Consider the following 27949-nt stretch of genomic DNA (forward strand, 5'->3'; position numbering starts at 1 on the left):
GCCCCGCCCTTCGCCGCCGCCGTGCGGCCTCCCCGCTCAGCTGGCGGCCGAGCTGGTTGTGATCGCGCGCCGCCCCGGGACTCCCAGCTGCCCCGGGACTCCCAGCTGCCCAATGGCAGGCCTTCTGAGCCGAGGGCGACTCTGCCTCCGCTCTTCCGTCCGCCACTTCAGCAGACCACCAAAAGCATCGGCGGAGGCTCCGGAGATCCAGCCCGCCTCTCTCAGCACCTTAGCGCCGGTGAGTTGTGCGCCTCGGGGCGGCCGTTATCGGTTTAAAGTCGGGCTCGCGCCACAGGGCCCCGCCCCTGGGCTCGCCACCCTCCCATTGGTCCCCCCGCCAACCTGTGCCCACGTGACGGATTCGACACCTGTCTTCCCATTGGCTTATTGACCTGTCTATCAGGCAGTGGACCTGCCCTCTCTCCTCTCCGCCCAATCGCATTGGTCACCACCCGGTCACTGGACCTCCTGATTGGTTGGCATGGGCGACCAATTGTTGGTTGGCATGGGCGACCAATTGTTGGTTGGCATGGGCGACCAATTGTTGGGCCGGGCGGTTGACCGGCATCTGATCATGTGACCAAAGCTCCCTCACGTCAGCCCGAGGCCATTGGGCCCTTTGTGTCTGTGCTGGCCCCACACCAACCGCCTCTCGGAACCCCAATTCCTCCCTCTCTCCACCAGAACAAAAGTGCATAAAGAGTGGCACATTACAATCCACCGAAACAAGTGGAAAGCACAGAAAAAGCAAAGCAAGATCCCAGCACCATGGACCCATGGCCAACTTCTGAACAATATGATTCTTTGTAAAAACAAGTTTGGATTTATAGATCATTTTGTGTTACTCTTTATGAGAAAATCTGTATAAACCCCACCTGTTTTACAGCCATTGAAATGAAATGAAATGAAAATCGCTTATTGTCACGAGTAGACTTCAATGAAGTTACTGTGAAAAGCCCCTAGTCACCACATTCCGGCGCCTGTCCGGGGAGGCTGGTATGGGAATCAAACCGTGCTGCTGGCCTGCTTGGTCTGCTTTAAAAGCCAGCGATTTAGCTTGGTGAGCTAAACCAGCCCCTTGAACTTTTCCTTGAACTTGTTAGTGGGAAACAGCAGTTTGCAGACAGCTAGATTCCACAAATGGCAATGTGATAATCCGATCATTTATTTTACAGATGTTGATTGAGTGGTAAATATTGTCCAAAATGCCAATGATAACTTCCTTGTTCTTCAAAATGTTGTACCTTGACTTTCACCTGAGATGGCAGACAGGGTCCTGGTTTAATGTCTCACTCAAACATTGGCGCCCATTTTAGATTCATTCATGTGTTGTGATTACTGCTGGTACGGCCAGCATTTATTGCCACCCCAAATGGGCAGGACGGTAGCACAAGTGGTTAGCACTGTGGCTTCACAGCGCCAGGGTCCCAGGTTCGATTCCCCGCTGGGTCACTGTCTGTGCGGAGTCTGCACGTTCTCCCCGTGTGCATGTGGGTTTCCTCTGGGTGCTCCGGTTTCCTCCCACAGTCCAAAGATTAGCTGGAATGGCCATGTTAAATTGCCCTTAGTCTCGAAAAAAAAATAAAGGTTAGGTGAGGTTACTGGGTTATGGGGATACAGTGGGGACATGGGCCTCTGTAGGGTGGCTCTTTCGGGTGCTCTTTCAGGGGGCTGGTGCAGACTCGATAGGCGGAATGGCCTCCTGTAAATTCTATGATAAATTACCTTTAATAATGAGTGGTGAGCTGCCACCTTTGGAGTGTTTTCCCCGTGATTCCCATTGATTTCAGTTTTGCTGGGACTCTTAGATGCCACAGGCGGTCAAATATAGAATTTACAGTGCAGAAGGAGGCCATTCGGCCCATGAAGTCTGCACGGCTCTTGGAAAGAGCACCCCACTTAAACCCACTTAAGCTCCACCCTATCCCCGTAAACCAAGGGCAATTTAGCATGGCCAGTCCACCTAACCTGCACATCTTTGGACCGTAGGAGGAAACCAGAGCACCCGGACGAAAACCCACGCCGACACGGGGAGAACGAGCAGACTCCGCACAAGGCGAGAATCGAACCTGGGACCCTGGAGCTGTGAAGCAACTGTGCTAACCGCTAGGCTACCATGCTGCCTTGTTGTCTAGGGGAGTTTCTCTCATCTCACCTTTGACAACGCAGCATCAAAAATGTCACAATGATCGTCTTCTCAAGTCTCTGGCATGGGGCTGGAGTTGACAACGTCCTGATTGCAAAGTGGGAGTGCTATTGCTAACATCATTACTCTGTACAAACCTCCCACTCAAATCACCTCTAACCACCCAGAGACTTCATCACACAATCCATGTTGACACAGTACAGTACTGATTAACTGCTGCACTGTCAGACATGCCAACTTTCAGCCTTGATTTTAAACCTCGAGTCCACATCTGCCCTCTCTGATGTGTAAAACAGAATTGCATTCATATGGTTCTTTTCACAAGCACCAGACATCCCAAAGCCTGACAACCAGTGAAGTAGAAGGGACTGAGGTAATGTAGGAAACAAGGCAGCACACAATGTGATAATGACCAGATTATCAGTAAATGTTTGAGGGATGTATATTGACCAGGACTCCAGGGAGAACTCCCCAGCTCTTCTTTAAAATAGCACCATGGGCTCTTTTACATTCAGCTGAGATGAGGCAGGACCTCTGCTTAAAATCTTGTGAAAGACTGCACCTCCGACAATGCAACACTCCCTCAGTACTGACCCTCCAACAATGCAGCACTCCCCCAGTACTGTCCCTCTTTTGGTGCTGCACTTTCTCAGTACTTTCCTTCTGACAGTGCAGCACTCCCTCAGTACTGACCCTCTGACAGTGCAGCACTCCCTCAGCACTGACCCTCTGACAGTGCATCACTCCCTCAGTACTGACCCTCTGACAGTGCTGCACTCCCTCAGTACTGAGCCTCTGACAGTGCAGCACTCCATCAGTACTGACCCTCTGACAGTGCAGCGCTCCCTCAGTACTGACCCTCTGACAGTGCGGCACTCCCTCAGCACTGACCCTCTGACAGTGCTGCACTCCCTCAGTACTGAGCCTCTGACAGTGCAGCACTCCATCAGTACTGACCCTCTGACAGTGCAGCACTCCCTCAGTACTGACCCTCTGACAGTGCGGCACTCCCTCAGTACTGACCCTCTGACAGTGCAGCATTCCCTCAGTACTGACTCTGACAGTGCGGCACTCCCTCAGTACTGACCCTCTGACATTGCGGCACTCCCTCAGTACTAATCCTCTGACAATGCAGCACTCCCTCAGTACTGACCCTCTGACAGTGCGGCACTCCCTCAGTACTAATCCTCTGACAATGTAGCACTCCCACAGTACTGTCCCTCTGACAGTGCAATACTGTGGAAAATTGCCCGGGTATGTTCTGTGTGCAAGAAATCCAATCCGGCCACCCCATCAGTCTATTCTGCAAAGTGATGAAAGGCTTCATCAACACTGCTAAAAGCCATGCTTACTCAGCAATAACCTGCTCAAAGACACTCAGTTTAGATTCTGCCAGGGTCACTCAGCACCTGACCTCATTGCAGCCTTGGTTCAAACTGAGCTGAATTCCAGAGGGGAGGTGAGAGTGACTGCCCTTGACAACATGGAAGCATTAGACCACGTATGGCATCAAGGAGCCCTAGTAAAACTGGAGTCAATGGGTATCATGGGGAGAAATCCTCCGCTGATTGGAGTCGTATCTGACACAAAGGAAAACGGTTGTGGTGGTTGGAGGTCAATCGTCTCAGACCCAGGACATCACTGCAGGAGTTCCTCAGGGTAGTGTCCTCGCCCCATCCAGCTGCTTCATCAATTATCTTTGTTCCATCAAAGATCAGAAGTGGGGATGTTTGCAGATGATTGCACAAATCATTTGCGACTCTTCAGATACTGAAGCAGTTCAAGTCCAAATGCAGCAAGACCTGAACAATATCCAGAGCTGACAAGTGGCAAGTCACATTCACCAGGCCATGACCATCTACAAGGAAGGATCTAACCTCACTATCGGCTCTTGACACTCAGTGGCACTACCATCACTGAATCCCCCACTATCAACATCCTCCCACATTCCTCCCACAGTCCAAAGGTGTGCAGGTTAGGTGGATTGGCCATGCAAAATTGCCTCAAAGGTTAGGTGGGTTTACAGGAGATAAGGCGGGGGAGTGGACCCTCTCCGAGGGTCAGCGCAGACTCGATGGGCTGAATAGCGTCCGTCTGCACTATAGGTATTCTATGATTCTGGCCACAGGCACATCCGATTTCTATCACACCACCATTAACACCCATACCTTCAGCTGTCTGGGCCCTAAGGCTTAGAATTCCCTCTCTAAATCTTGTTGTCCCTCTACCCTTCTTTCCTTTTCAGATGTTCCTTAAACCTTATCCGTTTAAGCCTAACTGTTGATCACCTGCCCACTAACTCCGTATATGGCTTGGAGCCAAATATTGTATGATAATTGTTCCTGTGCTACGTTAAAATTGCAATAGATGGGCAGCACGGTGGTGCAGTGGTTAGCGCTGCTGCCTCACAGCGCTGAGGACCTGGGTTCGAATCCCGGCCCCGGGTCACTATGTGAAGTTTGCACATTCTCCCCGTGTCTGCGTGGGTTTCGCCCCACAAACCTGCAGGTTAGGTGGATTGGCCACACTAAATTGCTCCTTAATTGGAAAAAATGAATTGGGCGCTATCGAAATGTAAGTAATTTGTGTGATCATGGAAACTTCAGAGCTGCAATTGAGACCCTTTCGATAATTGTTCTTTCAATTTTGGTCTGTTGGCAAAAGTATTTACAAACATGTGCTCAGTTACACTTACATTAATGATACTCATCTACCATCTATAAACGTCAATACATCTGAAACTCTGTTGCTGGCATCCTATACCAGATCAGGCACTATCAGCCCAGGATTTGCTGACCTACACAGGATTTCGCTGAACTACATTGAGAGTCCAAGGCTCTCGGACTCTCAATGCCTCCATTTTAGAATCAGAATTTACAGTGGAGAAGGTAGCTATTCGGCCCATCAAGTCTGCACCGGTCCTTGGAAAGTGCACCCGACTTAAACCCAAGTCTCCACCGTAACCCAGTAACCCCAGCAAACCTTTTGGACACTAAGGGGCAATTTAGTGTGGCAAATCCACCTAACCTGCACATCTTTGGACTGTGGGAGGAAACCGGAGCACCTGGAGGAAACCCACGCAGACACGGGGAGAACGTGCAAACTCCACATAGTCATCCCGGGGCCAGAATTCAACCTGGGGTCCTGGAGCTGTGAGGCAGCAGTGCTAACCGCTGCCACCGTTGTGTGGGGCTGGTTTAGCACACCGGGCTAAATCGCTGGCTTTTAAAGCAGACCAAGGCAGGCCAGCAGCACGGTTCAATTCCCGTACCAGCCTCCCCGGACAGGCGCCGGAATGTGGCGACTAGGGGCTTTTCACAGTAAATTCATTGAAGCCTACTTATGACAATAAGCAATTTTCATTTCATTTCATTTAAGCCCTTCCAAGGTCTCACCCTTCCCTATCTCTGCAACCTCCTCCAGTTCCACGACTCTCAGTGGTGAAAATGTGGAACTCATTGCCACCGGTTGAAGGGACTGGTACAGATACATTTAAGGGGAAACTAGAAAAGAAGGGGCGGCACGGTGGCACAATAGTTAGCAGTGCTGCCTCACAGCGCCAGTGGCCTGGGTTCAATTCCAGCCTTGGGTGACTGTCTGTGTGCAGTTTGCACATTCTACCCGTGTCTGTGTGGGTTTCCTCCCACAGTCCAAAGATGTGCAGGTTAGGTGGATTGGCCATGATCAATTGCCCCTTAATGTCCAAAGGTAATGTGGGGTTATGGGGAGAGGGCAGGCAAGTGGGCCTAAGTAGAGTGCTCTTTCGGAGGGTCAATGCAGACTCGATGGGCTGAATGGCCTCCTTAACTGTCGGAATTCTATAATTCTAATATGAGTGAGAAGGAAATAGAGGCTCATGATGAATTAAAATGAGGGAAGGTGGAAGGAGACTTTAGAGGCGCAGAGACACCGGTATGGATGGATAGGCCGAATGGCCTCCTTGTGTGCTGTACGTCCTATTTAATCCTGTGTAACTCTCTGAATTCTCTACATTCCTCCAGTTCTGTTTTTTATGCATTTCCCCGAATTGAAATTATGTGGTCCCAGTCCCACATTCTGAATTCTTTACATTAGCTCCATCTGCCATTTCAAAGAAAGATTTAGTTGAAGGGTCAGTTACGAGGGGACACAAGTTCAAGGTGTGGGGCAGGATGTTTCGGGGGGGGGGGGGTTTGAGGAAAAACATTTTTACCCAGAGGGTGGCGAGCGTCTGGTATGCACTGCCTGGGAGGGTGGTAGAGGCAGGTTGTCTCACATCCTTTTTAAAAGTACCTGGATGAGCACTTGGCACGTCATAACATTCATGGCTATGGGCCACGTGCTGGCAAATAATAATAATCTTTATTATCACGAGTAGGCTTACATTAACACTGCAATTAAGTTACTGTGAAAAGCCCCTAGTCGCCACATTCCGGTGTCTGTTCAGGTACACTGAGGGAGAATTCAGATGTCCAAATTACCTAACAGCACGTCTTTCGGGATTTGTAGGCAGATCATGTGTTTTCATGCATTGGGCCAAAGGCCCTCTTCTGCGCTATATTATTCTGTGATCCTGTGACTTGTATTTCTATAGTAAATTTCCCAATCTCAAGACATCCACAGTAGCACACGTGGCTAGCACTGTAGCTTCACAGCGCCAGGGCCCCAGGTTCGATTCCCCGCTGGGTCACTGTCTGTGTGGAGTCTGCACGTTCTCCCCATGTCTGCGTGGGTTTCCTCCCACAGTCCAAAGACATGCAGGTTAGATGGATTGGCTGTGCTAAAATTGCCCTTCATGTCCACAAAAGGTTCAGCGGTGTTATCGGTTTATGGGGATAGGGTGGAAGTGAAGGCGTGTGGTTTGGTGCAGACTCGATGGGCCGAATGGCCTCCTGCACAGTATGTTCTATGTATCTATGTGTCCCAAAGTGCTTTACAGTCAATGAAGTCCAGTCACTGTTGGTAATGAGGAAATGCAGCAACACTTTGTACACAGCAAGCGCCCTCAAACATCAAAGTGATAACGACCAGATCAGATCATCTGTTTGTGAGGTTAGTTGAGAATATATATTGGCCAGGATACTGAGGAGCACACGCCTGCTCTTCAAAATGGTGGCTACAATATCTTGTATGTCCTTGGTTTAACATCTCATCTGAAAGATGACACCTTCTAACACTGCAGCAGTCCCTCTGTGCTGCACTGGGAGTGTCAATATGGAATTTGTGCCCAGGTCTCTGGAGTGTGGATTGAACCCACAGCCTTCTGATTAAAAGGTCAGAGAATGCCATCCACTGAAGCCCCATGAAGAGCACAATTTTATGATTCTGCTTTAACGCCTTCTTTGTGACCACAATTTTGGACTCCGTCCTAATACCTCCTGCATTGGTTTGACATCCATGTTGGTCTGATTATACCTCCATGAAGCACCCAAGATTTGAATTCTGTGTTGAATATGAGTTATTGTTTACCTTAACCGTGACATTAATCTTTTGATTGGACCTTTAGGGATGCTCAGATTTGTCTCTGAATTTACCCATGGATCCTGTGCTCTGACTTCGGCCCTGATTCTGATGCCAAGTATAATGACACGGTGGGGGGGGGGATCTCCAGTTTTTAAAATCGGCAGTAACAAATGTGACTTTCAAAGTCCTCCTTGGAAAACTGTAATATTCCACCAGAGGGAGTCACACAAACTAACTTCATCAGGGATCAATTCATCATCATCAGCACAGATCTAAAACTCCACCCATCACAGCAACAGCATTTCCAGAAAGATACTTCAGATGTCTCCAGTCTCACAGAGAAAGAATGTTCTCAGCTAGCAACTGACTCTTTAAAAGGAATATCCAATTAATTCCAAACCCCCCCTTGCTCTTTTCCCCATAGCCCTGCATGTTTTCCCCTTCACATATTTATCTAATTCCATTTTGAAAGCTTCTCTGTGCATTCCAAATCATTAGAACGTGCTGGTTTTATTCATTTTACTTATGGTTCTTTTGTCAATTACTTTAAATCTGTGTTGTCCAGTTACCGCACCCTTTCCGGGGTGAACGCATTTCTCTGAGATACTCTTATGTTCCACCAGATGGAGCTTCACACAGACAGTGTTGCTCGAGGCAAATACACCTCAGCCACACTGTTTTTTTCTTTATACAGCTACTGCACTTGAAATGCACTGTATAAACTTACTCCCATTGCAAAATAGCTTATCCAGGGTAGTGGGTGTCTGGAGCTCGCTGCCGGAGGAGGTGGTGGAAGCAGGGACGATAGGGACGTTTATGGGGCACCTTGACAAATACATGAATAGGATGGCAATAGAGGGATACGGACCCCGGTAGTGTAGAAGATTTCAGTTTACACAGGCAGCATGGTCGGCGCAGGCTTGGAGGGCCAAAGGGCTTGTTCCTGTGCTGTACTTTTCTTTGTTCTTTGTTATCCCAAAGAATACTTTGGGCTATTAGGTGTTCTGCTTGTACACGACCGAAAGTGACACATTTTGCCCCATGAAGGGCGGTATTCTACCCCCACCCCCGCCGGGTGGGAGAATCGCCGGGGCGCCGCCCGAATCGCGCCACGCTGCCCCGACCCCCGCACGCGATTCTCCCACTCCCCCCGAAACCAGCGCCACGCGAATCGCGCCACGCTGCCCCGACCCCCGCACGCGATTCTCCCACTCCCCCCGAAACCAGCGCCGCGCCGAGCCGCTCAGAGAATCAACGCAAATGGCGAGCGGTGATTCTCCGGCCCGAATGGGCCGAGCGGCCACTCTGACACAACAGGGTCTCGCCAGCACCGTCCACCCCTGGTCGCTACCGGCGGGAACGCTCAGGGGGCGGCCTGTGAGGGAGGAGGCTCCTTCACCGGGGGGGGGGGGGGGGGGGGCAGCTCCGAAGGGGTCTGGCCCGCAATTGGGGCCCACCGATCGGCGGGCAGGCCTCTCCCCCCGGGCCTACATTCCGCCGCGGCCGGCCCCTGAACACCCACGCCATATTGTGACGGGGCCGGCTCGTGTAAGAAGTTCCCCGCGCATGCGCAGGATGGCGCGGCCCCAACTGCTCCCCCCCCCAACCCAAAGATGTACAGGGTAGGTGGATTGGCCACACTAAATTGCCCCTTAATTGGAAAAAATGAATTGGGTACTCTAAAATTATTTTTTAAAAGATTAGTTAATACATCACTGACCAGAAGTCAAACCTGAGAAATCTCCGCTCTGTGATATCACATCAGGCCAGTATACTTAGCCATTGACCAAGTGGGGGCTTATTTTGAGTTATTTTTAACCTGTAATAATAAATCTAGATAGCTTTACGAATTATAATTTGTGGAGATTGGAGGATTTAACATGAATCTTCTTTATATTGAACATTAAAATGCCATTTAGTACTTAAGGAAGGAAATTCATCTTGTGCTGGTCACTTTATGGAAACATGGAGGCAACACAGTGGTTAGCACTGCTGCCTCACAGCGCCAGGTATCTGGGTTCGATTCTGACCTTGGATGACTGTGTGTGCGGAGTTTGCAAGTTCTCCCCGTGTCTGCGTGGGATTCCTCCGGGTGCTCTGGTTTCCTCCCGCAATCCAAAGATGTGCAGGTTGGGTGGATTGGCCATGCTAAATTTCCCATTAGTGTCCAAAAGGTTAGGTGGAGTTATGAGGTTACAGGGTTAGGGCAGGGGATTGGGCCTAGGTAGGATGCTCTTTCAGAGAATCAGTGTAGACTCGACGGGCTGAATGGCCTCCTTTTGCCCTGTCGGGATTTAGTGATTGGTGTGAAAGCTAATTTTACACGTGCACAGACTTTATTTTTGCTGAAATGATTGATTGGAAGAATTTTGTTTCAAGGATGTCGAACTATCTTTATTCATCCTAGTCACAATTCAATCATGTTCTTATCTTTTCTAGAGTTTCCAGCATTTGTATTCATTTCGATGCTTGAAGTTCCAAAGAAAGAAGATTCATTTCACGTCTTTGAGAGGAATGGAAAATGCAAGGTATCCTGAAGTGATAAAGGGCTGTGCGTGGGTGTGCGGCTGTGCGTGGGTGTGCGGCTGTGCGTGGGTGTGCGGCTCCGTCCGATTGTGTACCATGCATATCTGACAGGGCTCTGCATTTCACATTCACTGATAAAACTAAATGTGTTGATGTTTGCTTATCCTGTTTGTAAAACAATCCACACATTATTTTGTATCTAAGTAAAGAAACATTCACATTTGGTACAGCCTCAATAAACTTTGTGATCCATTGACATGTTTGTAATATATCTATCAGTCTTACATCCAGGGTTTGATTGACAACAGTTAACAATTCAACTCCCTGTTCCTCTTGAGCATCAGACCAGTTCCCTTGACTCTATTCCCAGTTGATTGTTGATCCACCCCATATCTCTCTCTCTGGCCCGCATACTAATAACATTGCAAACATTTTTCTTTGCTTAAGTACCATCTAGTACCCAAACAAAAGTGCTGTCATCAACTGCTTTTTCAAAAAACCCACCCTTGACCCCTCTCCTTCCAAATCACCACCCCATTTCCAATTTTCAATTTCTCTTCAAAGCCTTTGAACCCCCCAAATTCTTGCTCATCTTTCCCACAGCTCCCTGTTTGAATATTTCCAATCAGACTTCTACCCCTACCACAGCACCAAAATGGCCCAAATCAAAGTCACATATGCCATCCTTCATGACTGTGACCACAGTGTATTCTCCCTCCTCCTTGACCTCTCTACAAACTTTGACCTGATTGACCAGACCACCCTCCTATGTTTAGCTGAGAGGGACTACCATTGTTTTGGATGTCTGATAGCACTTTACAACCAGTGAATACTTTTGAGGTGTGGTCACTCCTATAACATGTGAAACAGAGCAGCCAGTTTGTAAAGAACAACCGCGCGCACACAATATGATAATCAGCAGATACTGTTGTTTTTCTGAGTGATATTAATTGAGGGATACACATTGGCCAAGGCATTTGGGATAACTACCCTCCTCTTCCTCAAAATAGTGCCATGGGACCTTTTATGGCCACCTGAGGGTGCCTCCAACATTGTAGCATTCCCACAGCGTTGCGTCGGTAATGTCAGCCTTGATGCTGTGCTCAGATCTCTGGACTGGAGCTTCAACTTGCAACCTTTAAAGGAAGTGCACAATATAAAATATAGACATCTAAAGCCATACAGACGCTGCACGTGAGTCATGTACAACAACAACTGGCATTTATATAGAACCCTTCACAGTATCAGACAACACGTCATTTCACACAAGCACTCCCAAGCAAGATTTGATTTTGTGGAGCCATTAAGTCAGGTTGACTAAAAGCTTGGTCAAGGAAGTAGCTTTTAGGAATTGTCTAAATGGACAGAGAAAGTTAAGGAGGGAATTCCAGCGTTCAGGGACTCGGCAGCAGCAGGCATAGTGCAACATGAAAATCAAGGACACACGAGCCCAGAATTGGAAGAGTGCAGAAATGTAGGTAGGTTGTAGGGCTGGAGGAATTGGAAAAGGGAGGCGTGGGGTGCAAGAAGTGATCTGAAATCAAGAATTTGAAAATTGATGCATGTCTGGTCTGGGAACCAATGTGGGTCAGCAAGCACATTGGCTTTCTCAACAGCTAAACATTTACCAAGTATAGAAAGCAGGGAGGAGAGTGTCCCCATTCATTTAAACTCAAATTGAGGTAAGGTGGGTCAATAAAGAACTGGTAAAATCCCAAGTCACCTGCTGCAGTCACAGATAGAGGAGCTCTGCATGCAAAGTTTTCTTAGAAGACATTGCTAGAAGCTGCTGAGCTTAAATCCTTACTCCTCTTCTTTACAGTTCACTGGATGAGGCCACTTATGAAAAACTTGCCGAGGAAACATTGGACCTTTTATCGGACTTCTTTGAAGATCTCTCAGATCAGCCTTTTATTCCAAAGGACTATGATGTATCATTTGCGGTAAAGCTCAACTGTTTGCATTTCATTGTCTCATTTCAATCACCTTTTAAGGCACATGAAATCTTTCTGTTTCCAGTCTGTTTGACGGCCACGTAAGTAGGACAAGCTGCCGTCAATTTTCTGTTCATTGCACTCAAAATCCCATTGTTCCCAATCGATCCCACACTCAATATATTAGCTGCTCAACATTTGTAATCATACTGCCACACAGACAGTAGCACAGCATCACTAATTAACACATTATTATTAAATACAGCTACAGCAATAACTTGAATTTAGATATCAATTTTAACATAATAAAACATCCCAAAAGGCATTTCACAGGAACAATTTAAAAAAAGACAGCCCAGCCATATACAGAGATATTAGATAAAATTGCTGGAATCTGAAACCAAAGAGAAAATGCTGGAAAATCTCAGCAGGTCTGGCAGCATCTGTAGGGAGAGAAAAGAGCTAACGTTTCGAGTCCAGATGACCCTTTCTCAAAAACTTTTGACAAAAGGTCATCTGGACTCTTTTCTCTCCTTACAGATGCTGCCAGACCTGCTGAGATTTTCCAGCATTTTCTCTTGTGTTAAGGAGATATTAGTTCAGGTGATCAAATGCTTAGTCGAGAGATAGGTTTTAAGGGGCATTTAAAAGTTGGAGAGGGGGCAGAGAGTTTTATTGTCACAAGTAGGCTTCAAATTAAGTTACTGTGAAAAGCTCCTAGTCACCACATTCCGGCACCTGTTTGGGGAGGCTGGTACGGGAATTGAAACCATGCTGCTGACCTGCCTTGGTCTGCTTTAAAAGCCAGCTCTTTAGCCCTGTGCTAAGCCAGCCCCTTTTAGGATAGTATCCCAGAGTTTAAGATTGAGACAGCTGAAGGCTCAGGAGATCAGAATTTTACTTTGTGAAAAGAGCTGCAACAGTTTATTGATGCAACTAAGGGAAGAATTTTACACTTTCCCCAAGGTGTTTGGGGGGGGGGGAGAGGTGTTAGTGGGCGGCACGCCAGCACAGTGGTTAGCACTTTAGCACTGTTACTTCACAGGGCCAGGGTCCCAGGTTCAATTCCCGGCTTGGGTCACTGTCTGTGCGGAGTCTGCACGTTCTCCCCATGTCTGTGTGGGTTTCGTCTGGGTGCTCCGGTTTCTTCCTGCAGTCCAAAGATGTGCAGGTTAGGTGGATTGGCCATGATAAATTGCCCTTCGTGTCCAAAAAGGTTAGGAGGGGTTATTGGGTTAGGGGGATAAGGTGGAAGTGAGGGCTTAAGTGGGTCGCTACAGACTCGATGGGCCGAATGGCCTCTTTCTGCACTGTATGTTCTATGAAACTTGGGTCATATTATACTCCAGGTTGACTTGTGTCCTGCAATCTATAGCATTTCTGAAGTTTAATCAAAATTGTTAGATCTGGGACTGCTTTATGCTTATGCTATTCAATTATAAATAATAAATAAAAATGAGGGAAAAATGTTTGGCTTTAAAATTGTAGCTGAAGTCCAGGGTCAACTATAATTAGTCCCCGTCCCCAAACCCCACTTCTCCGCTCCGTCCTGACTCCCTAAAAAGCCACGGAAGATTGACTGGCATTTGTAAAATATTCTTCTGATCAACAATATTTTAAACTTTTTTTTTTCAGAACGGTGTGTTGACAATACATGTGGGAGAAACCCTGGGGACATACGTGATTAATAAACAAACTCCAAATCGACAAATCTGGTTATCATCTCCCATAAGGTATAAACTGAATGCAGAATGAAGCACTTAAAATAAAATTATATGGCGCACAAGTCGGTTGGTAGGCTTTTACGTTTTCTTCCCCTATGCTGCACTCCAGTCAGCTGCCTCCCTTTTCAGAGACAGCTTCTTTCATTTTGTCTCTTTAAAGTAGCGATAAGTGCTTCAAAGTAATTTTCTTTTTCAAACTGGCCACTGGGGTTTGCTCACGATTTATCATCTTCTGGGAATAATTCGGAAAAAAATATTTTTTGATTGCTTCATTCGCCTGATCATCTCCACTTGCACAGATTGCTAGAAATTTCAATGGAGGGGTGCAAAATGTCTTGTTGATGTTGTGTTGCACAACCCTGAGCACTACCTGCAGGCTATCACCAGTGAGCAGATGCAGCCCACTAAGTATGGCACTCCCTCGCCAAGGTGATGGTGTGTATGTGCATGTGTCCAGGAGTTGCTGTCTGCTGGAGCCCCAGGGTGAGCAGCACAGGGCGAAGAGCTGAGGCTGGTGAGGTTCCACAAGATGGACTCGGTGTGAAGCAGGCAGGGCTGGGGATGGAGGGAGAGGTCTGGGCCAAGGAATAAGAGGGAGGGATGGAGGTTCATGCATATCAGGGCGAACACATTGAAGCTAAAAGAGCTGACATTGTCAATATCCTCTCCTCTCATCTTTTACCATCTCATCCCCACCTGCTCTTTTCTTTGACCTTTTTCTCTTTTTTTTTCTAAACATTTTATTGAGGCATTTATAATTTTATAACAATAACAGAAGAAACAGTGTACATACAAATATAAACATAGTGCAAAGGCCGGCTTCCTCCCTCACAGGTCCCATCTTTCTTACACAGTAATCTAAACTAAACTAGACCATAAACCCCCCACCCCCCCCGCCCTGCTGACAGTTAATTTTCCCTAAAGAAGTCGACGAATGACTGCCACCTCCAGACAAACCCTAACATTGACCCTGTCAGGGCGAACTTGATTTTATCCAAACAGAGAAAGCTAGCCATGCCGGTTAGCCAGGTCTCCGACTTTGGGGGCTTTGAGTCCCTCCAAGCTAATAATATCCGTCTCCGGGCGTCCAGGGAGGCAAAGGCCAGAATGTCTGCCTCTTTCTCCTCCTGGATTCCCGGATCTTCCGACTCTCCAAAAATCGGCACCTCTGGACTCGGTGCCACCCTTGTTTTTAACACCTTGGACACAACATCCGCAAACCCCTGCCCAAATCCCCTAAGCTTCAGGCATGCCCAGAACATATGGACATGGTTCGCTGGTCCTCCCGCACACCTTGCACACCTGTCTTCTATCCCAAAGAACCTGCTCATCCGGGCCATTGTCATGTGTGCCTGGTGAACAACCTTAAATTGTATCAGGCTGAGCCTGGCGCATGATGGGGACGCGTTGACTCTACTCAACGCATTCGCCCAGAGACCATCCTCGATTTCTCCTCCTAACTCCTCTTCCCATTTGTGTTTCAGCTCCTCGGTCTGCATTTCCTCTGACCTCATGAGTTCTTTATAAATGTCCGAAACCCTCCCTTCTCCCACCCATACTCTGGAAACTACCCTGTCCTGTATCCCCCCTTGGTTGTAGGAACGGGAAGGTTGAGACCTGCCTGCGTAGGAAATCCCGTGCCTGCAGGTACCTAAACTCATTCCCTCCCGTCAAATCAAATTTCTTCTCCAACTCCCTCAGTATCTATGAACAGATCTCCCATCCTCAGGATCCCTGCTCTCTGTCATCTCCAAAATCCTCCATCCAGCCTGCCCGGGGCAAACCGAAGATTATTGCAGATTGGTGATCAGACCGCTGCTCCCTCTGCTTCCACACGTTTCCTCCATTGCCCCCAGACTCTCAGGGCCACCACCACAGGGCTGGTGGAGTATCGTGCCGGCGGGAATCGCAGAGGCGCCGTTACCAATGCCCCCAAACATGTGCCCTTACATGATGTCGCCTCTACTCGCTCCCACATCCCCCCCACTTCCTAATCAAGGCTATATTTGCCGCCCAGTGATAGTTGCTAAAGTTCGGCACCCCCCGCCCCCCCCCCCCCCCCCCCCCCGATACGCTCCAGCATCCTTTTTTTTTACTCACGGGGTCTTACCCACCCATACAAAGCCACAGACCACCTTGTTTACCCGTTTTAAAAAGGCCTGTGGGATAAAGATGGGGAGACACTGAAAAACAAACAGGAATCTCAGGAGGACCATCATTTTCACTGTATCTACCCTCCCAGACAGTGATAGCGGGAGCGTCCCACCTTCGGAAATCTTCCTTCATTTGGTCTATTGGATCAAATTTAACTTGTGTAGCCGTTCCCATTCCCGTGCTACCTGGATGCCTAGGTACCGAAAGCTTCCCCCTACCACTCTAAACGGCAACTCCCCCACTCGCCTGTCCTGCCCCCTTGCCTGGATCGCGATCATCTCACTTTTCATGTTCAATTTATAACCCGAAAACCGGCCAAATACTCCCAGAATCCTCATAATTTCTCCCATCCCCTCTAGTGGGTCAGAAACATATAGGAGCAGGTCACCTGCGTATAGCGAGACTCTGTGTTCCACCCCTCCCCGAACCAGCCTCTTGAGGCTCTCAACGCAATTGCCAGCGGCTCTATGGCCAGTGCAAACAGCAGTGGGGAGAGGGAGCATCCCTGCCTCATCCCCCGGTGCAGCCTGAAATACCCCAATGTCAATCTGTTCGTCCGTACACTCGCCACAGGCGCCTGATACAGCAGCCTAACCCAGTCGATGAAGCCCCATCCAAACCCAAACCGCCCCAGCATCTCCCACAGATAGGTCCATTCCACCCGATCAAATGCCTTCTCTCCGTCCATTGCGAACATTACCTCTACATCCCTACTCTCTGGGGGCATCATGATCACATTCAGCAGTCTTCTAACATGGGCGCCAACTGCCTGCCCTTAACGAATCCTGGCTGGTCCACCCCCAATCACGGGCGAAATTCTCCGCGACCGATGTGACGCCCATTTCCGGCGGTCAAAAGCGGGGCGGATGACTCCGCGTCGGGCCCTTCTTTTAGCCGTTAATCTCCGTTCCCGAAAGGGCCAGCAGCGGACTGACGCGATACGCGTCAGTTTCACCCGCTGCCGAAGTGGCGAGACCCGGCGTTTTTGTGGGGGGGGCGGTGGGGGGGGGGGAGAGAGAGAGAGGTGTCCCGGCATTTGGGGGGGAGAGAGAGTGTCCCGGCGTTTGGGGGGGGGGGGGGGGGGGGGGGGGGAAGAGAGAGAGAGTGTCCCGGCATTATTTGGGGGGAGAGAGAGTGTCCCGGCGTTTGGGGGGGGGGGGAAGAGAGAGAGAGAGAGTGTCCCGGCATTTGGGGGGGAGAGAGAGTGTCCCGGCGTTTGGGGGGGGGGGGGGGGGGAAGAGAGAGAGTGTCCCGGCGTTTGTGGGGGGGGCGACGGATGCCCGGGGCTAACGCACCGTCACCCCCCCCCCTCTGCACGCCGCTGCCCCCTACCCCAACCCCCCCTCACCACCCCTAACCCCCCTCCAATGCCCTACCCCCCCTCCAATGCCCCTACCCCCTCACCACCCCTAACCCCCTCCAGACGAACGCCCTTCCCCACCACCCCTACCCCCCCTCCACGCCGACCCCCCCTCTCTAAACGCCGCAACCCCCCCCCAACGCCGCAACCCCCCCACCACCAACGCCGCAACCCCCACCACCAAACGCCGCAACCCCCCCACCACCACCTAACAGCCGCAACCCCCCCCACCACCACCAAACGCCGCAACCCCACCCCCCACCAAACGCCGCAACCCCCCCACCAAATGCCGCAACCCCCCCACCAAACGCCACAACCCCCCCACCAAACGCCGCAACCCCCCCACCAAATGCCGCAACCCCCCCACCAAACGCCGCAACCCCCCCACCAAAACACCGCAACCCCCCCCACCAAATGCCGCAAACCCCCCCCACCAAACGCCACAACCCCCCCCCACCACCACCAAACGCCGCAACCCCCCCCCCACCCACCCCCCACCAAACGCCGCACCCCCCCCCAATCCACCCCTCTCCAACGCCGCTACCCCCGCACTCGCCCTAGGTGATGGTTGACGCCGTTTTAAAGCTACTCAGTTTTTCGCCGACGTGCCCCATGGCCACGTCGGCGGGAATTCGGCCCATCCTGCAGGGAGAATGTCTGTCTGTTAAAAATCAATGGCAGCCTCTGAAAAAAGCTGGCGCCGGCGGGATTTGCACAACGCCGGTTTTTGGCCGCTCGGAGAATTAAAAACCCGGCGGGAGCGGGAATAACGCCGCCGCCGGTCGATTCTCCGACCCTGCGTGGGGTCGGAGAATTTCGCCCCACATCCGGAACACAGTCTTCGATCCTAGAGGACAAGATTTTGGCCAACAGTTTGGCGTCAACATTTAATAAGGAGATCGGTCTGTAGGACCCACACAGCTCCGGGTCCTTCTCCCCCTTTAAGATCAGTGAGATCGTGGCTTGTGATATCGTCGGGGGAAGCATCCCTCTCTCCCTTGCCTCATTGAATGTCCTCATCAGCAGCGACCCCAGCATCCCAGAGAACTTTTTATAAAACTCCACTGCGTACCCGTCCGGTCCCAGGGTTTTACCTGACTGCATGGCCTTCAGCCCTTCTGCTATTTCTTCCATCCCGATCGGGGCCCCCAGCCCTTCTACCAACCCGGCGTCCACCTTCGGGAGCCTCAGCCCCTCTAAGAATTGCCTCATCCCCTCCGGCCCAGCTGGGGGTTCTGACTCATACAGCCTGCTCTAAAACTCCTTGGACGCCCTATTAACCCCTGCTGAATCTCCGTCCAAATTCCCGTCTCTGTCCCTCACTTTCCCAATCTCCCTGACTGCCTCCCTCTTTTTGAGTCGCTGCACAAGCATTCTGCTGGCCTTCTCTCCATATTCATATATCGCCCCCCCCGTCCTTCCTCAGCTGCTCCACCGCCTTGCCTATAGTTAACAAGCCAAACTCCACCTGTAGCCTCCGTCGTTCCCTTACAAGCCCAGCCTCTGGGGTCTCCGCAAATCTCTTATCGACCTGAAGTATTTCCCTTATCAGTCGGTCCGTCTCTGCTCTGTCTACCATCTCCTTGTGGGCCCGTATCGAAATCAGCTGCCCTCTGACCACCACCTTCAGCGCCTCCCAGACCATTGCAGCCGAGACTTCCCCCATGTCATTAACTTCCAGATAATTCTGGATACATTTCCTCACCTGCCCGCACACCTCCTCATCCGCTAACAGTCCGACATTCAGTCTCCAGTGCGGGCACTGGCTACTCTCCTTGCTCACCTGTAGGTCCACCCAGTGCGGGGCATGATCCGAGACCATGATCACGGAATACTCAGTGTCCACTACCCCCGTCAGTAAAGCCCTGTTCAAGATGAAAAAGTCGATCCAGGAGTACACTTTATGTACGTGCAAGTAGAAAGAGAACTCCTTCACTCTCGGCCGCCCAAACCTCCATGGGTCCACTCTCTCCATCTGCTCCATAAACCCTTTTAGCTCCTTGGTCATTGCTGGCACCCTGCATATCCTTGAGCTCGACCGGTCTAGCCGTGTGTCAATGACTGTGTTGAAGTCCCCTCCCATGACCAATTTATGCGAGTCCAGGTCCGGGATCTTCCCCAAAATCCTCCTTATGAACTCCATATCATCCCAATTTGGCGTGTACACATTCACGAGTACCACCGGCAGTCCTTCCAGCTTCCCACTAACCATGATGTAATGGCCTCCCACATCCGCAACTATTCTTCCCGCCTCGAATGACACTCGTTTATTAATCAGGATCACAATCGTTCTAGTCTTAGAGTCCAGCCCCGAGTGAAATACCTGTATAACCCATCCTTTCCTAAATCTAATCTGATCGGTTAGCTTAAGATGCGTTTCCTGTAACATTGCCATGTCCACCTTCAATCACTTCAAATGTGCGACCACGCATGCCCTCTTAACCGGCCCATTTAGCCCTCTTACGTTCCATGCGATCAGCCGGGTTGTGGGGCTTCTTCCCCCCCCCCCCCCCCCCCCCCCCCCACCCCCCTCCGCTGATCAGCCATCACCTTTCTTGGGCCTGTCTCCAGCTCGCGCCCCGCACATCCGCAGGCCCGCACCCAGACAGCCTCCATCCCCGACCTTACTTTTGTCCCCCAGCAACAGTCCCCTCCCCCGTCAGCAGAGCAATTCCCCCCTCCCCCCCCCCCCATAACAGCACAGTACAAACAGCCCCCTTCAACAAGCATAATATCTGCTCACCCCCCCCACTGCGCTTCCGTGAGCCAGCCTGCCCAGCTAACTTGGTAGCCCCACCCATGGCGCCAAACATTTTCCCACCTATTGTTCCCCCCCTCCCCCGCTCAGACACACATATGCAAAAGAAAACAATCCCAGCCTAGTTGACCGCAAGAAACAAAAAGAAAAGAAAAACCCCACATCGGAAATTCACACCTCCATCCCCCACCTGTACAAATGCAAACTTTAACTTCCACAAATACGCGGCAGCCCCAGAATCAATACAGAAGGCATTACAAATATAGTCCAAAAACAAAAACATTTTTAACATGAATGCTGCAGCAAGTTCAAACACCTCAGTCCCCTGCCAGCCCTTTCCTTCTGGCGAAGTCCATCGCTTCCTCGGGCGACTCAAAATAGAAATGTTACTCCTCATAAGTGGCCCAAAGATGGGCCGGATACAGCAGTCCAAACTTCACCTTCTTCTTGAAAAGGGTTGACTTTACTTTGTTGAACCCCGCTCTTCTCCTGGCTATGTCCGCGCTCAGGTCTTGGTAGATACGCAGGATGCTGTTCTCCCACTTACAGCTCCATGTCTGCCTGGCCCACCATTAAATACGCTCCTTATCCAGCTACCTGTGGAATCTCACTACCATTGCCCTCGGCGGGGTCACCTACGCATGGCTTCTTCGCTGGCGCTCTGTGAGCCCTGTCCACCTCCAAGGGTTGGGTGAACGTCCCATCCCCCATTAGCTTCTCGAACATGCCCGCTATATATGCCCCTGCATCCTCTCCTTCAGACCCCTCCAGGAGACCAACGATCCTCAAGTTCTGCCGGCGGGATCTATTCTCTAGATCCTCCACCCTCACCTGGAGCCTTCCACCCCCATTGCTGTTTGGTGTTCCTCATGCTCAGTCAGTGCCTTCTCCACTTTCAGGATCGCCCCATCTTGAGCATCCAATCTCTGTTCCAGCCGAGCAATCGGTTCGCTATTTGGGTCCAAGCGTTCCTGTTTCTGCTTGGTGAAGCCCTCCTGTATGAACTGCATCAACTGCTCCGTCGACCGCTGGGTCGTCGAGCCAGGACTCCGCTCGTCCGCCATGCTTTCTCCCGCTGCAGCTTCAACCCAGACCTTTTCTGTTCGTCTCTTTCTTCCTTTGCAAGCACTCCTGATCCGCCTCTCCATCCACTGGTGTGGGATTCCTCCTCACAGTTGCATCCACTATTAATTTTCCAAGTAAAATCCGAGAAAAAAATCGGGGAAAAGGTCCAAAGGTCCGACCCGAGTGGGAGCCACCAAATGTGTGACCTACTCCTTCGTGGCCGCCACCGGAAGTCTCACATTTTTCTCTTCTTACAATGGTAACTGTTGGGCAAGAAACTAAAATGCACTGGGCATGCATGATGGGCTAATTGCCATGGCTTGATTGGCTGTCCAAAAACCGTGCCTCACCTGTCCAAAGGGACACCAGGTGAGTGACAGGGGCTGAAACGAACCACCTGCCCACCGGATTCCAACTTGGCACTCTTTCAATCAGAGTTAATCAGCAAAATGTAACAAAGGAAGTGTGATTTCTGCATTGTGACCACAAGTACACGCATTATGGACCAGAGGTAGCGTATCATTGTAGTTCGAACATTTAAGTCAATTTATGCTTCTAAATCTGTTTTTACACTATTTTTCTTATATCTGCCTGTCATTTTGCATCATCAGAATAAGAAAGAAGCAGATGCTCTTCCTGTGATGTTGGAAAGCCAAATCAGGCACAGTCCTTGCATCAGCCTGGGTTGTTTGTTTCATTTTTGTTTTAGTTTATTTTTAATATTCTCATCCCTAGAGTTGCGGTTGGTCAAAAGCAGTGGGCAATATTGGAATCTGGTATTAGAAATGCAGCAACAACTCAAAAAGGTGAAAAAACGTTTGTTTGTCAGGGTCTTGGAGCTTGTCCATTCCTTGGTCCTGATACAGCAGCCATTCTTATAACATAGAAAGTTTTTACTTCTTTCTCCACAATGGTCTGAATTTTAAACCCCCTCCCCTCGTCCAGAGAGAATGGTGTTTTGGGGAGGGGCTAAAATTAGATAATTCCATTTTCCAGCTCCAGCCTGTCACACTAGCAGCGTCGTCGTTGCTGATGAGGAAGACAGAGTTCTACTTAACGTCCAAAAGTCACGGCTTGATGTCATTGTTGGTGCCGTGACATAACCTTAGCTTCATGTCAGGGGGGTGGCCGGCAAAGCTTGTAGCCTGACAGCAGAACCACAATGTGAGAAGCCAGGAGAGGCCATAAGATGTAGTATTACGACACCCTGGGCTAGTACACGGTGAATTACAGACCCAGCTGACCCGGAGTCGCAACACAATTGAATGAACCAATAATTCTTATAAAAATACCCACGGTCTTTGGCCCTTGTCTGCTCATTAATTACAGTCAGCAGGTTTGTATGTTTAAACACAATTAGGATGGCACGGTGGTGCAGTGGTTAGCACTGCTGCCTAAGGCGCTGAGGTCCCGGGTTCGATCCCGGCTCTGGGTCACTGTCCGTGTGGAGTTTGCACATTCTCCCCGTGTTTGCGTGGGTATCACCCCCACAACCCAAAGATGTGCAGGGTAGGTGGATTGGCCACGCTAAATTGCCCCTTAATTGGAAAAAAAATGAATTGGGCACTCTAAATTTATTTTTAAAAAGAAGTATGCTAATCAGCCCATCGTGTCAGCTCCGCCATTTAATGAGATCATGGCTGATCTGAGATAATCCTCCACTTCCCTTTCCTGTCTTGTCCCCATAACCCTTGATTCCCTTACTGAATAAAAATCTGCCTATTTCAGCCTTGAACATACTTAATGGCCCAGCCTCTACATCTCTCTGTGGTAAAGAATTCCACAGATTCACCACCCTCTGAGAGAAGAAATTCCTCCTCATCTCTGTCTTAAATGGGAGACCCCCTGACTCTTTTCTCTCTTGTCCTAGACTCTCCCAGAAGAGAAAGAGAGAATCCTCTCAGCATCTACCCAGTCAAGTCTCCTGCGAATCCTATATGATTCAATAAGGCCACCTCTCATTCTTCTAAACTCCAATGAGTTCAGGCCCAATCTACTCAACCTCTCCTCAAGAAAATCCCTCCAAAACCAGGATCAACCTAGTGAACCCTCTTTGCACTGTCTCCAATGCCAGTCTATCTTTCCTTAAATAAGGGGACCAAAACTGTTCACAGTATTCCAGATGTAGTCTGATTAGTGACTTGTATACTTTTAGCAAGACTTCCCAATTTTTATACTCCAATTCCTTTGAAATAAAGGCCAACATTCCATTTGCCTTCCCACCTACTGAACTTCCATGCTAGCTTTTTTTGTCATTTATGCACGAAGGCCCCCAAATCTCTGTGTGCTGCAGCTTTCTGCAATCTCTCTCCATTTAAATAACATTCAGCTCCTTTATTCTTCTTACCAAAGTGCACAACTTCACATTTTCTTATATTATATCCCATCTGCCAAGATTTTTCCCACTCACCTAACCTGTATATATTCCGCTGTAGACTCTTTGTGTCATCATCACCACTTGTCTTCCCACCTATTTTTGTGTCATCCACAAACTTGGCAATAGTACATTCACTTCTCTCGTCCAATCATTAATATATACTGTGAATAATTTGTTCCCAGCATGGATCCCTGTGACACTCCACTAGTTACTGTTAGCGTAACGGACAGACCCCAATGTTTGTTAAGGTACCGGACCAGAATCCCAAACAGTTTTTCAATTTGTAAATCTGGGGTGAAAGGATACTTCAAAACTTCAGGAGTGTTGAGTCTGACCAGTTAGTAACTTTTATGTTAAAACAAACTTTAATTTAGACAAAGAATTAACCACATTAACAACAAATGAATTGTTTTACAATTAACAGTTAAATAAAATGAAAAACTTTAATCTACTATCTACATCAGCCACAAATTCTAATTAAGCAACCCAATACAGTTCAAACGTCACTTATAAATAAAAGATAATAAACAGGTTACTTTCTTTCTGTGCAGACCTTTAGAGAGAGAAAGATCCTTTTCAGGAATAACCTGAAATCCTTCTTCTTATCAGACTCTTTTGTTCAACCTAACAGCATTTGACAAAACTGCAGACTATAGACAGACCTCACTCCTCCCACAAATTACATAATCAGTATCCCACTAATATGTCCCATGACCTGTTTAGCTTGGACTAAATACAATGCCTCATAACCTCCAGGGAATCGCCAATAATCAAAACAATATCCCATTAGCAATCTCTCTGTAAACAAGTAATTGGTCAATAATTACCTCTGATGTGGAGATGCCGGCGTTGGACTGGGGTGAGCACAGTAAGAAGTCTTACAACACCAGGTTAAAGTCCAACAGGTTTGTTTCAAACACTAGGTTTCGGAGCACTGCTCCTTCCTCAGGTGCGCTGTGCTCCGAAAGCTAGTGTTTGAAACAAACCTGTTGGACTTTAACCTGATGTTGTAAGACTTCTTACTGCAATAATGACCTCACCTTTTATGACTCCTTAATTACTGTTGTACCAGATATACTGCCTGTATGTATTTTAAACCAGTGTTTTTCAAAACATTGCTGCCACAAATATGAAATATAATATATAACAGTTTCTACATTCATCACATTACAGCTTGTCATCCTGAAAATGCTCCTCTTATACCAACTTTCTGTCTTCTATCAGTTAGCCAATATACTACCCCAACATCATTGGCTTATTAAGTATCATCTTATTAAGTAGTCTTTCGTGTGGTACCTTACTGAACACTTTTTGGAAATCCAGGTATATTACATCTACTGGTTCCCTTCATCTATCCTCGTTACCACCTCAAAGAATTCTAATAAATTTGTCAGCCATGATTTCTCCTTCATGAAGTCATGCTGACTCTGCTTGATTATATTGCATTTCTAAACATTGCTATTATATCCTTTATAATGGACTCTAACATTTTCCCATAGTGATTGTGAGAAGTTTTCCTCTGTTTAAACTCCTTGTGGGCCAGGGGGAGCTGGAATGAGCTGCTCCCCATAAGAAGTCCTTGGACCTCACCAGACCTGCCCACCTCCACCCCCACTCCGATTCAGACAGGCAAGATCCTAGTTGCGGCCGGCTGCCACCAAACTCCAGTTCTGTCCACCAGGCAGGTAGCGAATGTGCCTATATATCTGTCACTGAGAGTCCAGACACTTTCAGACTGAGGCTCTGCCATTTAGATGTAATAACATAAAGATTAAAAATGCCCACTTTCTCATTCGATCATTTTCTGTGCATTCTTCCTCAGTGGGCCTAAACGATACGATTGGACTGGGAAAAAATGGGTCTACTCGCACGATGGAGTTTGTTTACACGAACTGCTCGCAAAGGAGTTCTCTGCAACATTCAAGGCCAAAGTGGATGTACTTTCAGTAGCGGATGTCAGTGACGTGTGACCCAGCAGACAAATCTAAGAACTGTTTCCAAAAAGATGTTTCAAAGAAGATGCATCCTGTTGTAATTATTATGTGTGAATCCCTTGTTCTTGTGGCAGGTTCTGGAAGCTGTAATGATTGCAATCAATCTATATTATACTGACGTAAATTGTCCTGTAGCAGCAGAGTCTTGCTCATCACGAAGGGCTTGAGATTCTTTGATACCTTGTGAAAGGATGTATTTTGTTTCTGCACTTTAGGGATAAAAATGTTTCTTTTTGTGCCTGAAGTAATTGTGAATGGTATTTAAGTGCCTACTGACGTTCCAAGTTAATTTGTTAGGTTTTCTTTTTCTAAATTTAGAATAACTATTAATATATAATCTATTAAGCAATAATAATGCTGGGAGATTGGTTAACACGCTTCATGTAAATTTTTACCACCCCTCGCATTTTGCAGTGTTACAGCCATTGAATTCAAATTTCAATTCCAGTTGTTATTTAACCTGGAAAATCTCTTTTTTTTTAATTGGAATTCAATCATGAATTATTGAAGAAAGACCAAATGTGTAAATTTCCCACATACAAGTTCCTCATTGCCAATCAGACGTGAAGGGAGATTGGGGTGGAGAATTGACGATACGGCATTACAGCCCTATCTCCATCTCCCTGTTCTAAACCCGGGATAGTCAATTTACCCAAACATTAAAAACCATAAATGCTCCATGGGGACAATTGTACCTTTTTATTTTATTTCCTTGTATTAATTGTTCACAGTTATTCGGTAATTCAGATTTCTATGTTGCACACCGGAAGCTGGCAGGAAAGAATGCCAGCGTTGTTTCCACAGCAACAGAATTTACCCTCTTCATCCTCAAAGCCAAACTCTCTGCTTTTATCACTACTGGGAAAGCGTTTTCAAACTTACCCACTGTTTGAAATGTCGGGTAATGTTTTAGTCACTTCTCCTTCACCAGCAACGATTTCATCAAGTTTAACCAAAGGTCATTTGTCCTGTCTTTCATCATCAAGATACAATTTTAACAAGGGGCTGGTTGGGCGAGTGTAGACAATACCTGCAGTGAACCAAAATGATTAGAGATGAGATTGAAGGAATGGCCCTTGTAGAGTTGCTTCCTGGTTTGAGGCTGTGGTTGGATATTTAGCCCATCAATTCTCAAAATAAACTGCTTCCTCAATTGGTGATGAAAATGCTTTAATCTGAAACATTTTGCGAAGGAAATGTATCGCCCCAAAGCCAGTGTGTTTGCAGACTGGGGGCGAACATGGGAACCTAAAATAGCATGGCTGGTCAGTCCACCACCCACTCCCAACCTGCCCCGCATAAAACAGTGACCAGATATGGCATTATCCAAGCTGTCACCCGTCGGCCTATTGATGCCCTTAACTGGCTAAATACAGGCCAGTTAAGCACATTATGTTCCTGCCCCAATAATACGTGTGGCTGTAGGAGATGGAACAAAGGAGGACAGTCCGCTGCTTCACCATCTCGGGTGAAAAGGCAGGAAGTACCTCCTTTAGGGACTGTCCATCGGAGGCATCACTTTGCGACTCCACCCCCACGCCCACCCCTCAGCCTCCAAAACCTGATACCCTCTACGTCCCTGGATCCCTTCCTGCCCAAGAAAGTATGATTCACTGTATGTGCAGCGGTCATGGATCTTCTCCTCGGGGTTGCTTATAGACACTGCTGAGTTCTAGCACTGCTGGGACTACTCTGCTGTTAGCCAGTCAGATTGGCCAGTAGCTCTCGAAGGTGGGCTTTCCTTTTCCTGAGGGCTGGAAGCCCCCCCCCCCCCCAATTTCCTCACTGAGGCCAGGGGTATCATCACCACAGAGCGGCCTTCTTCAAAGTCAGTTGTCTCAAAACTGACTTTCCCCACTGGGTGGGGTGACGAGCAATATTCCTCCTCGTAAAATTCAGCCCCATTAACTCTGTATCCTGCTCCACAGATGCTGCCAGATTTGCCAAACATTTTCTGTTTTTATTTTACCTTCAGGTGTGAGATTTCCAAGCCCCATCACTGCCCTCGCCACAGTTTGCCACCTGTGACTGACTTTTATTGCAGTGAGTTCACTGAAAGGCAAGCCAAGTTAGCTTTTGTTTTACAACCCCCTTGAGATCCATTGGACTGTCAGCTGAATCACAGCACTCGTCATTCTTACTGAGAACTGGTGAAACTCGACATTTGAGGATGAATCGGAGTAATAGTTAACTCTGACCACCCCCACCATCTGCAGCTGGCTAAGAATCGGGTACTCCTACCGCCCACAACCATTCTGAATAATAAAACTTTGACAAGCCACAAGTGGGCTGAACTTTAGTCAAACTGCAAGGGGGCGTATTACCTGCTCAGTGTAAATATAGAGTAGTGATTGTGCAAGTTTCAGGAAGTAATTTGCAATAAAGTGGGAAATGGGCCAAGACTCCAGACAGAAAAAAAGCTCTATTTATTCATGAGAATGTGATTTACAATAAACTATTGAATTGAAA

The 27949-nt window shown here is 48.4% G+C and overlaps 1 protein-coding gene across 1 annotated transcript; it reads left to right on the forward strand.

Moving 5' to 3' along the window:
• fxn (frataxin) lies at positions 1-27949 on the forward strand. The gene is made up of 5 exons (XM_038804089.1): positions 1-238; positions 10028-10116; positions 11937-12057; positions 13684-13781; positions 25309-27949. Exons 1-5 carry the CDS (start codon positions 113-115, stop codon positions 25454-25456), a joined length of 582 nt encoding a protein of 193 aa, XP_038660017.1. The 5' UTR covers positions 1-112; the 3' UTR covers positions 25457-27949.

Source organism: Scyliorhinus canicula, chromosome 8 (genome assembly GCF_902713615.1).
Source record: "Scyliorhinus canicula chromosome 8, sScyCan1.1, whole genome shotgun sequence".
NCBI lineage: Eukaryota > Metazoa > Chordata > Chondrichthyes > Carcharhiniformes > Scyliorhinidae > Scyliorhinus > Scyliorhinus canicula.

Excerpts from the sequence above, each read along its gene's own strand:
- fxn (XM_038804089.1), top strand. The coding sequence starts at position 113 with ATGGCAGGCCTTCTGAGCCGAGGGCGACTCTGCCTCCGCTCTTCCGTC. Across the intron at positions 10,117-11,936 it reads AGAGGAATGGAAAATGCAAG|TTCACTGGATGAGGCCACTT; the intron begins GTATCCTGAAGT and ends TCTTCTTTACAG. Across the intron at positions 12,058-13,683 it reads ACTATGATGTATCATTTGCG|AACGGTGTGTTGACAATACA; the intron begins GTAAAGCTCAAC and ends TTTTTTTTTCAG.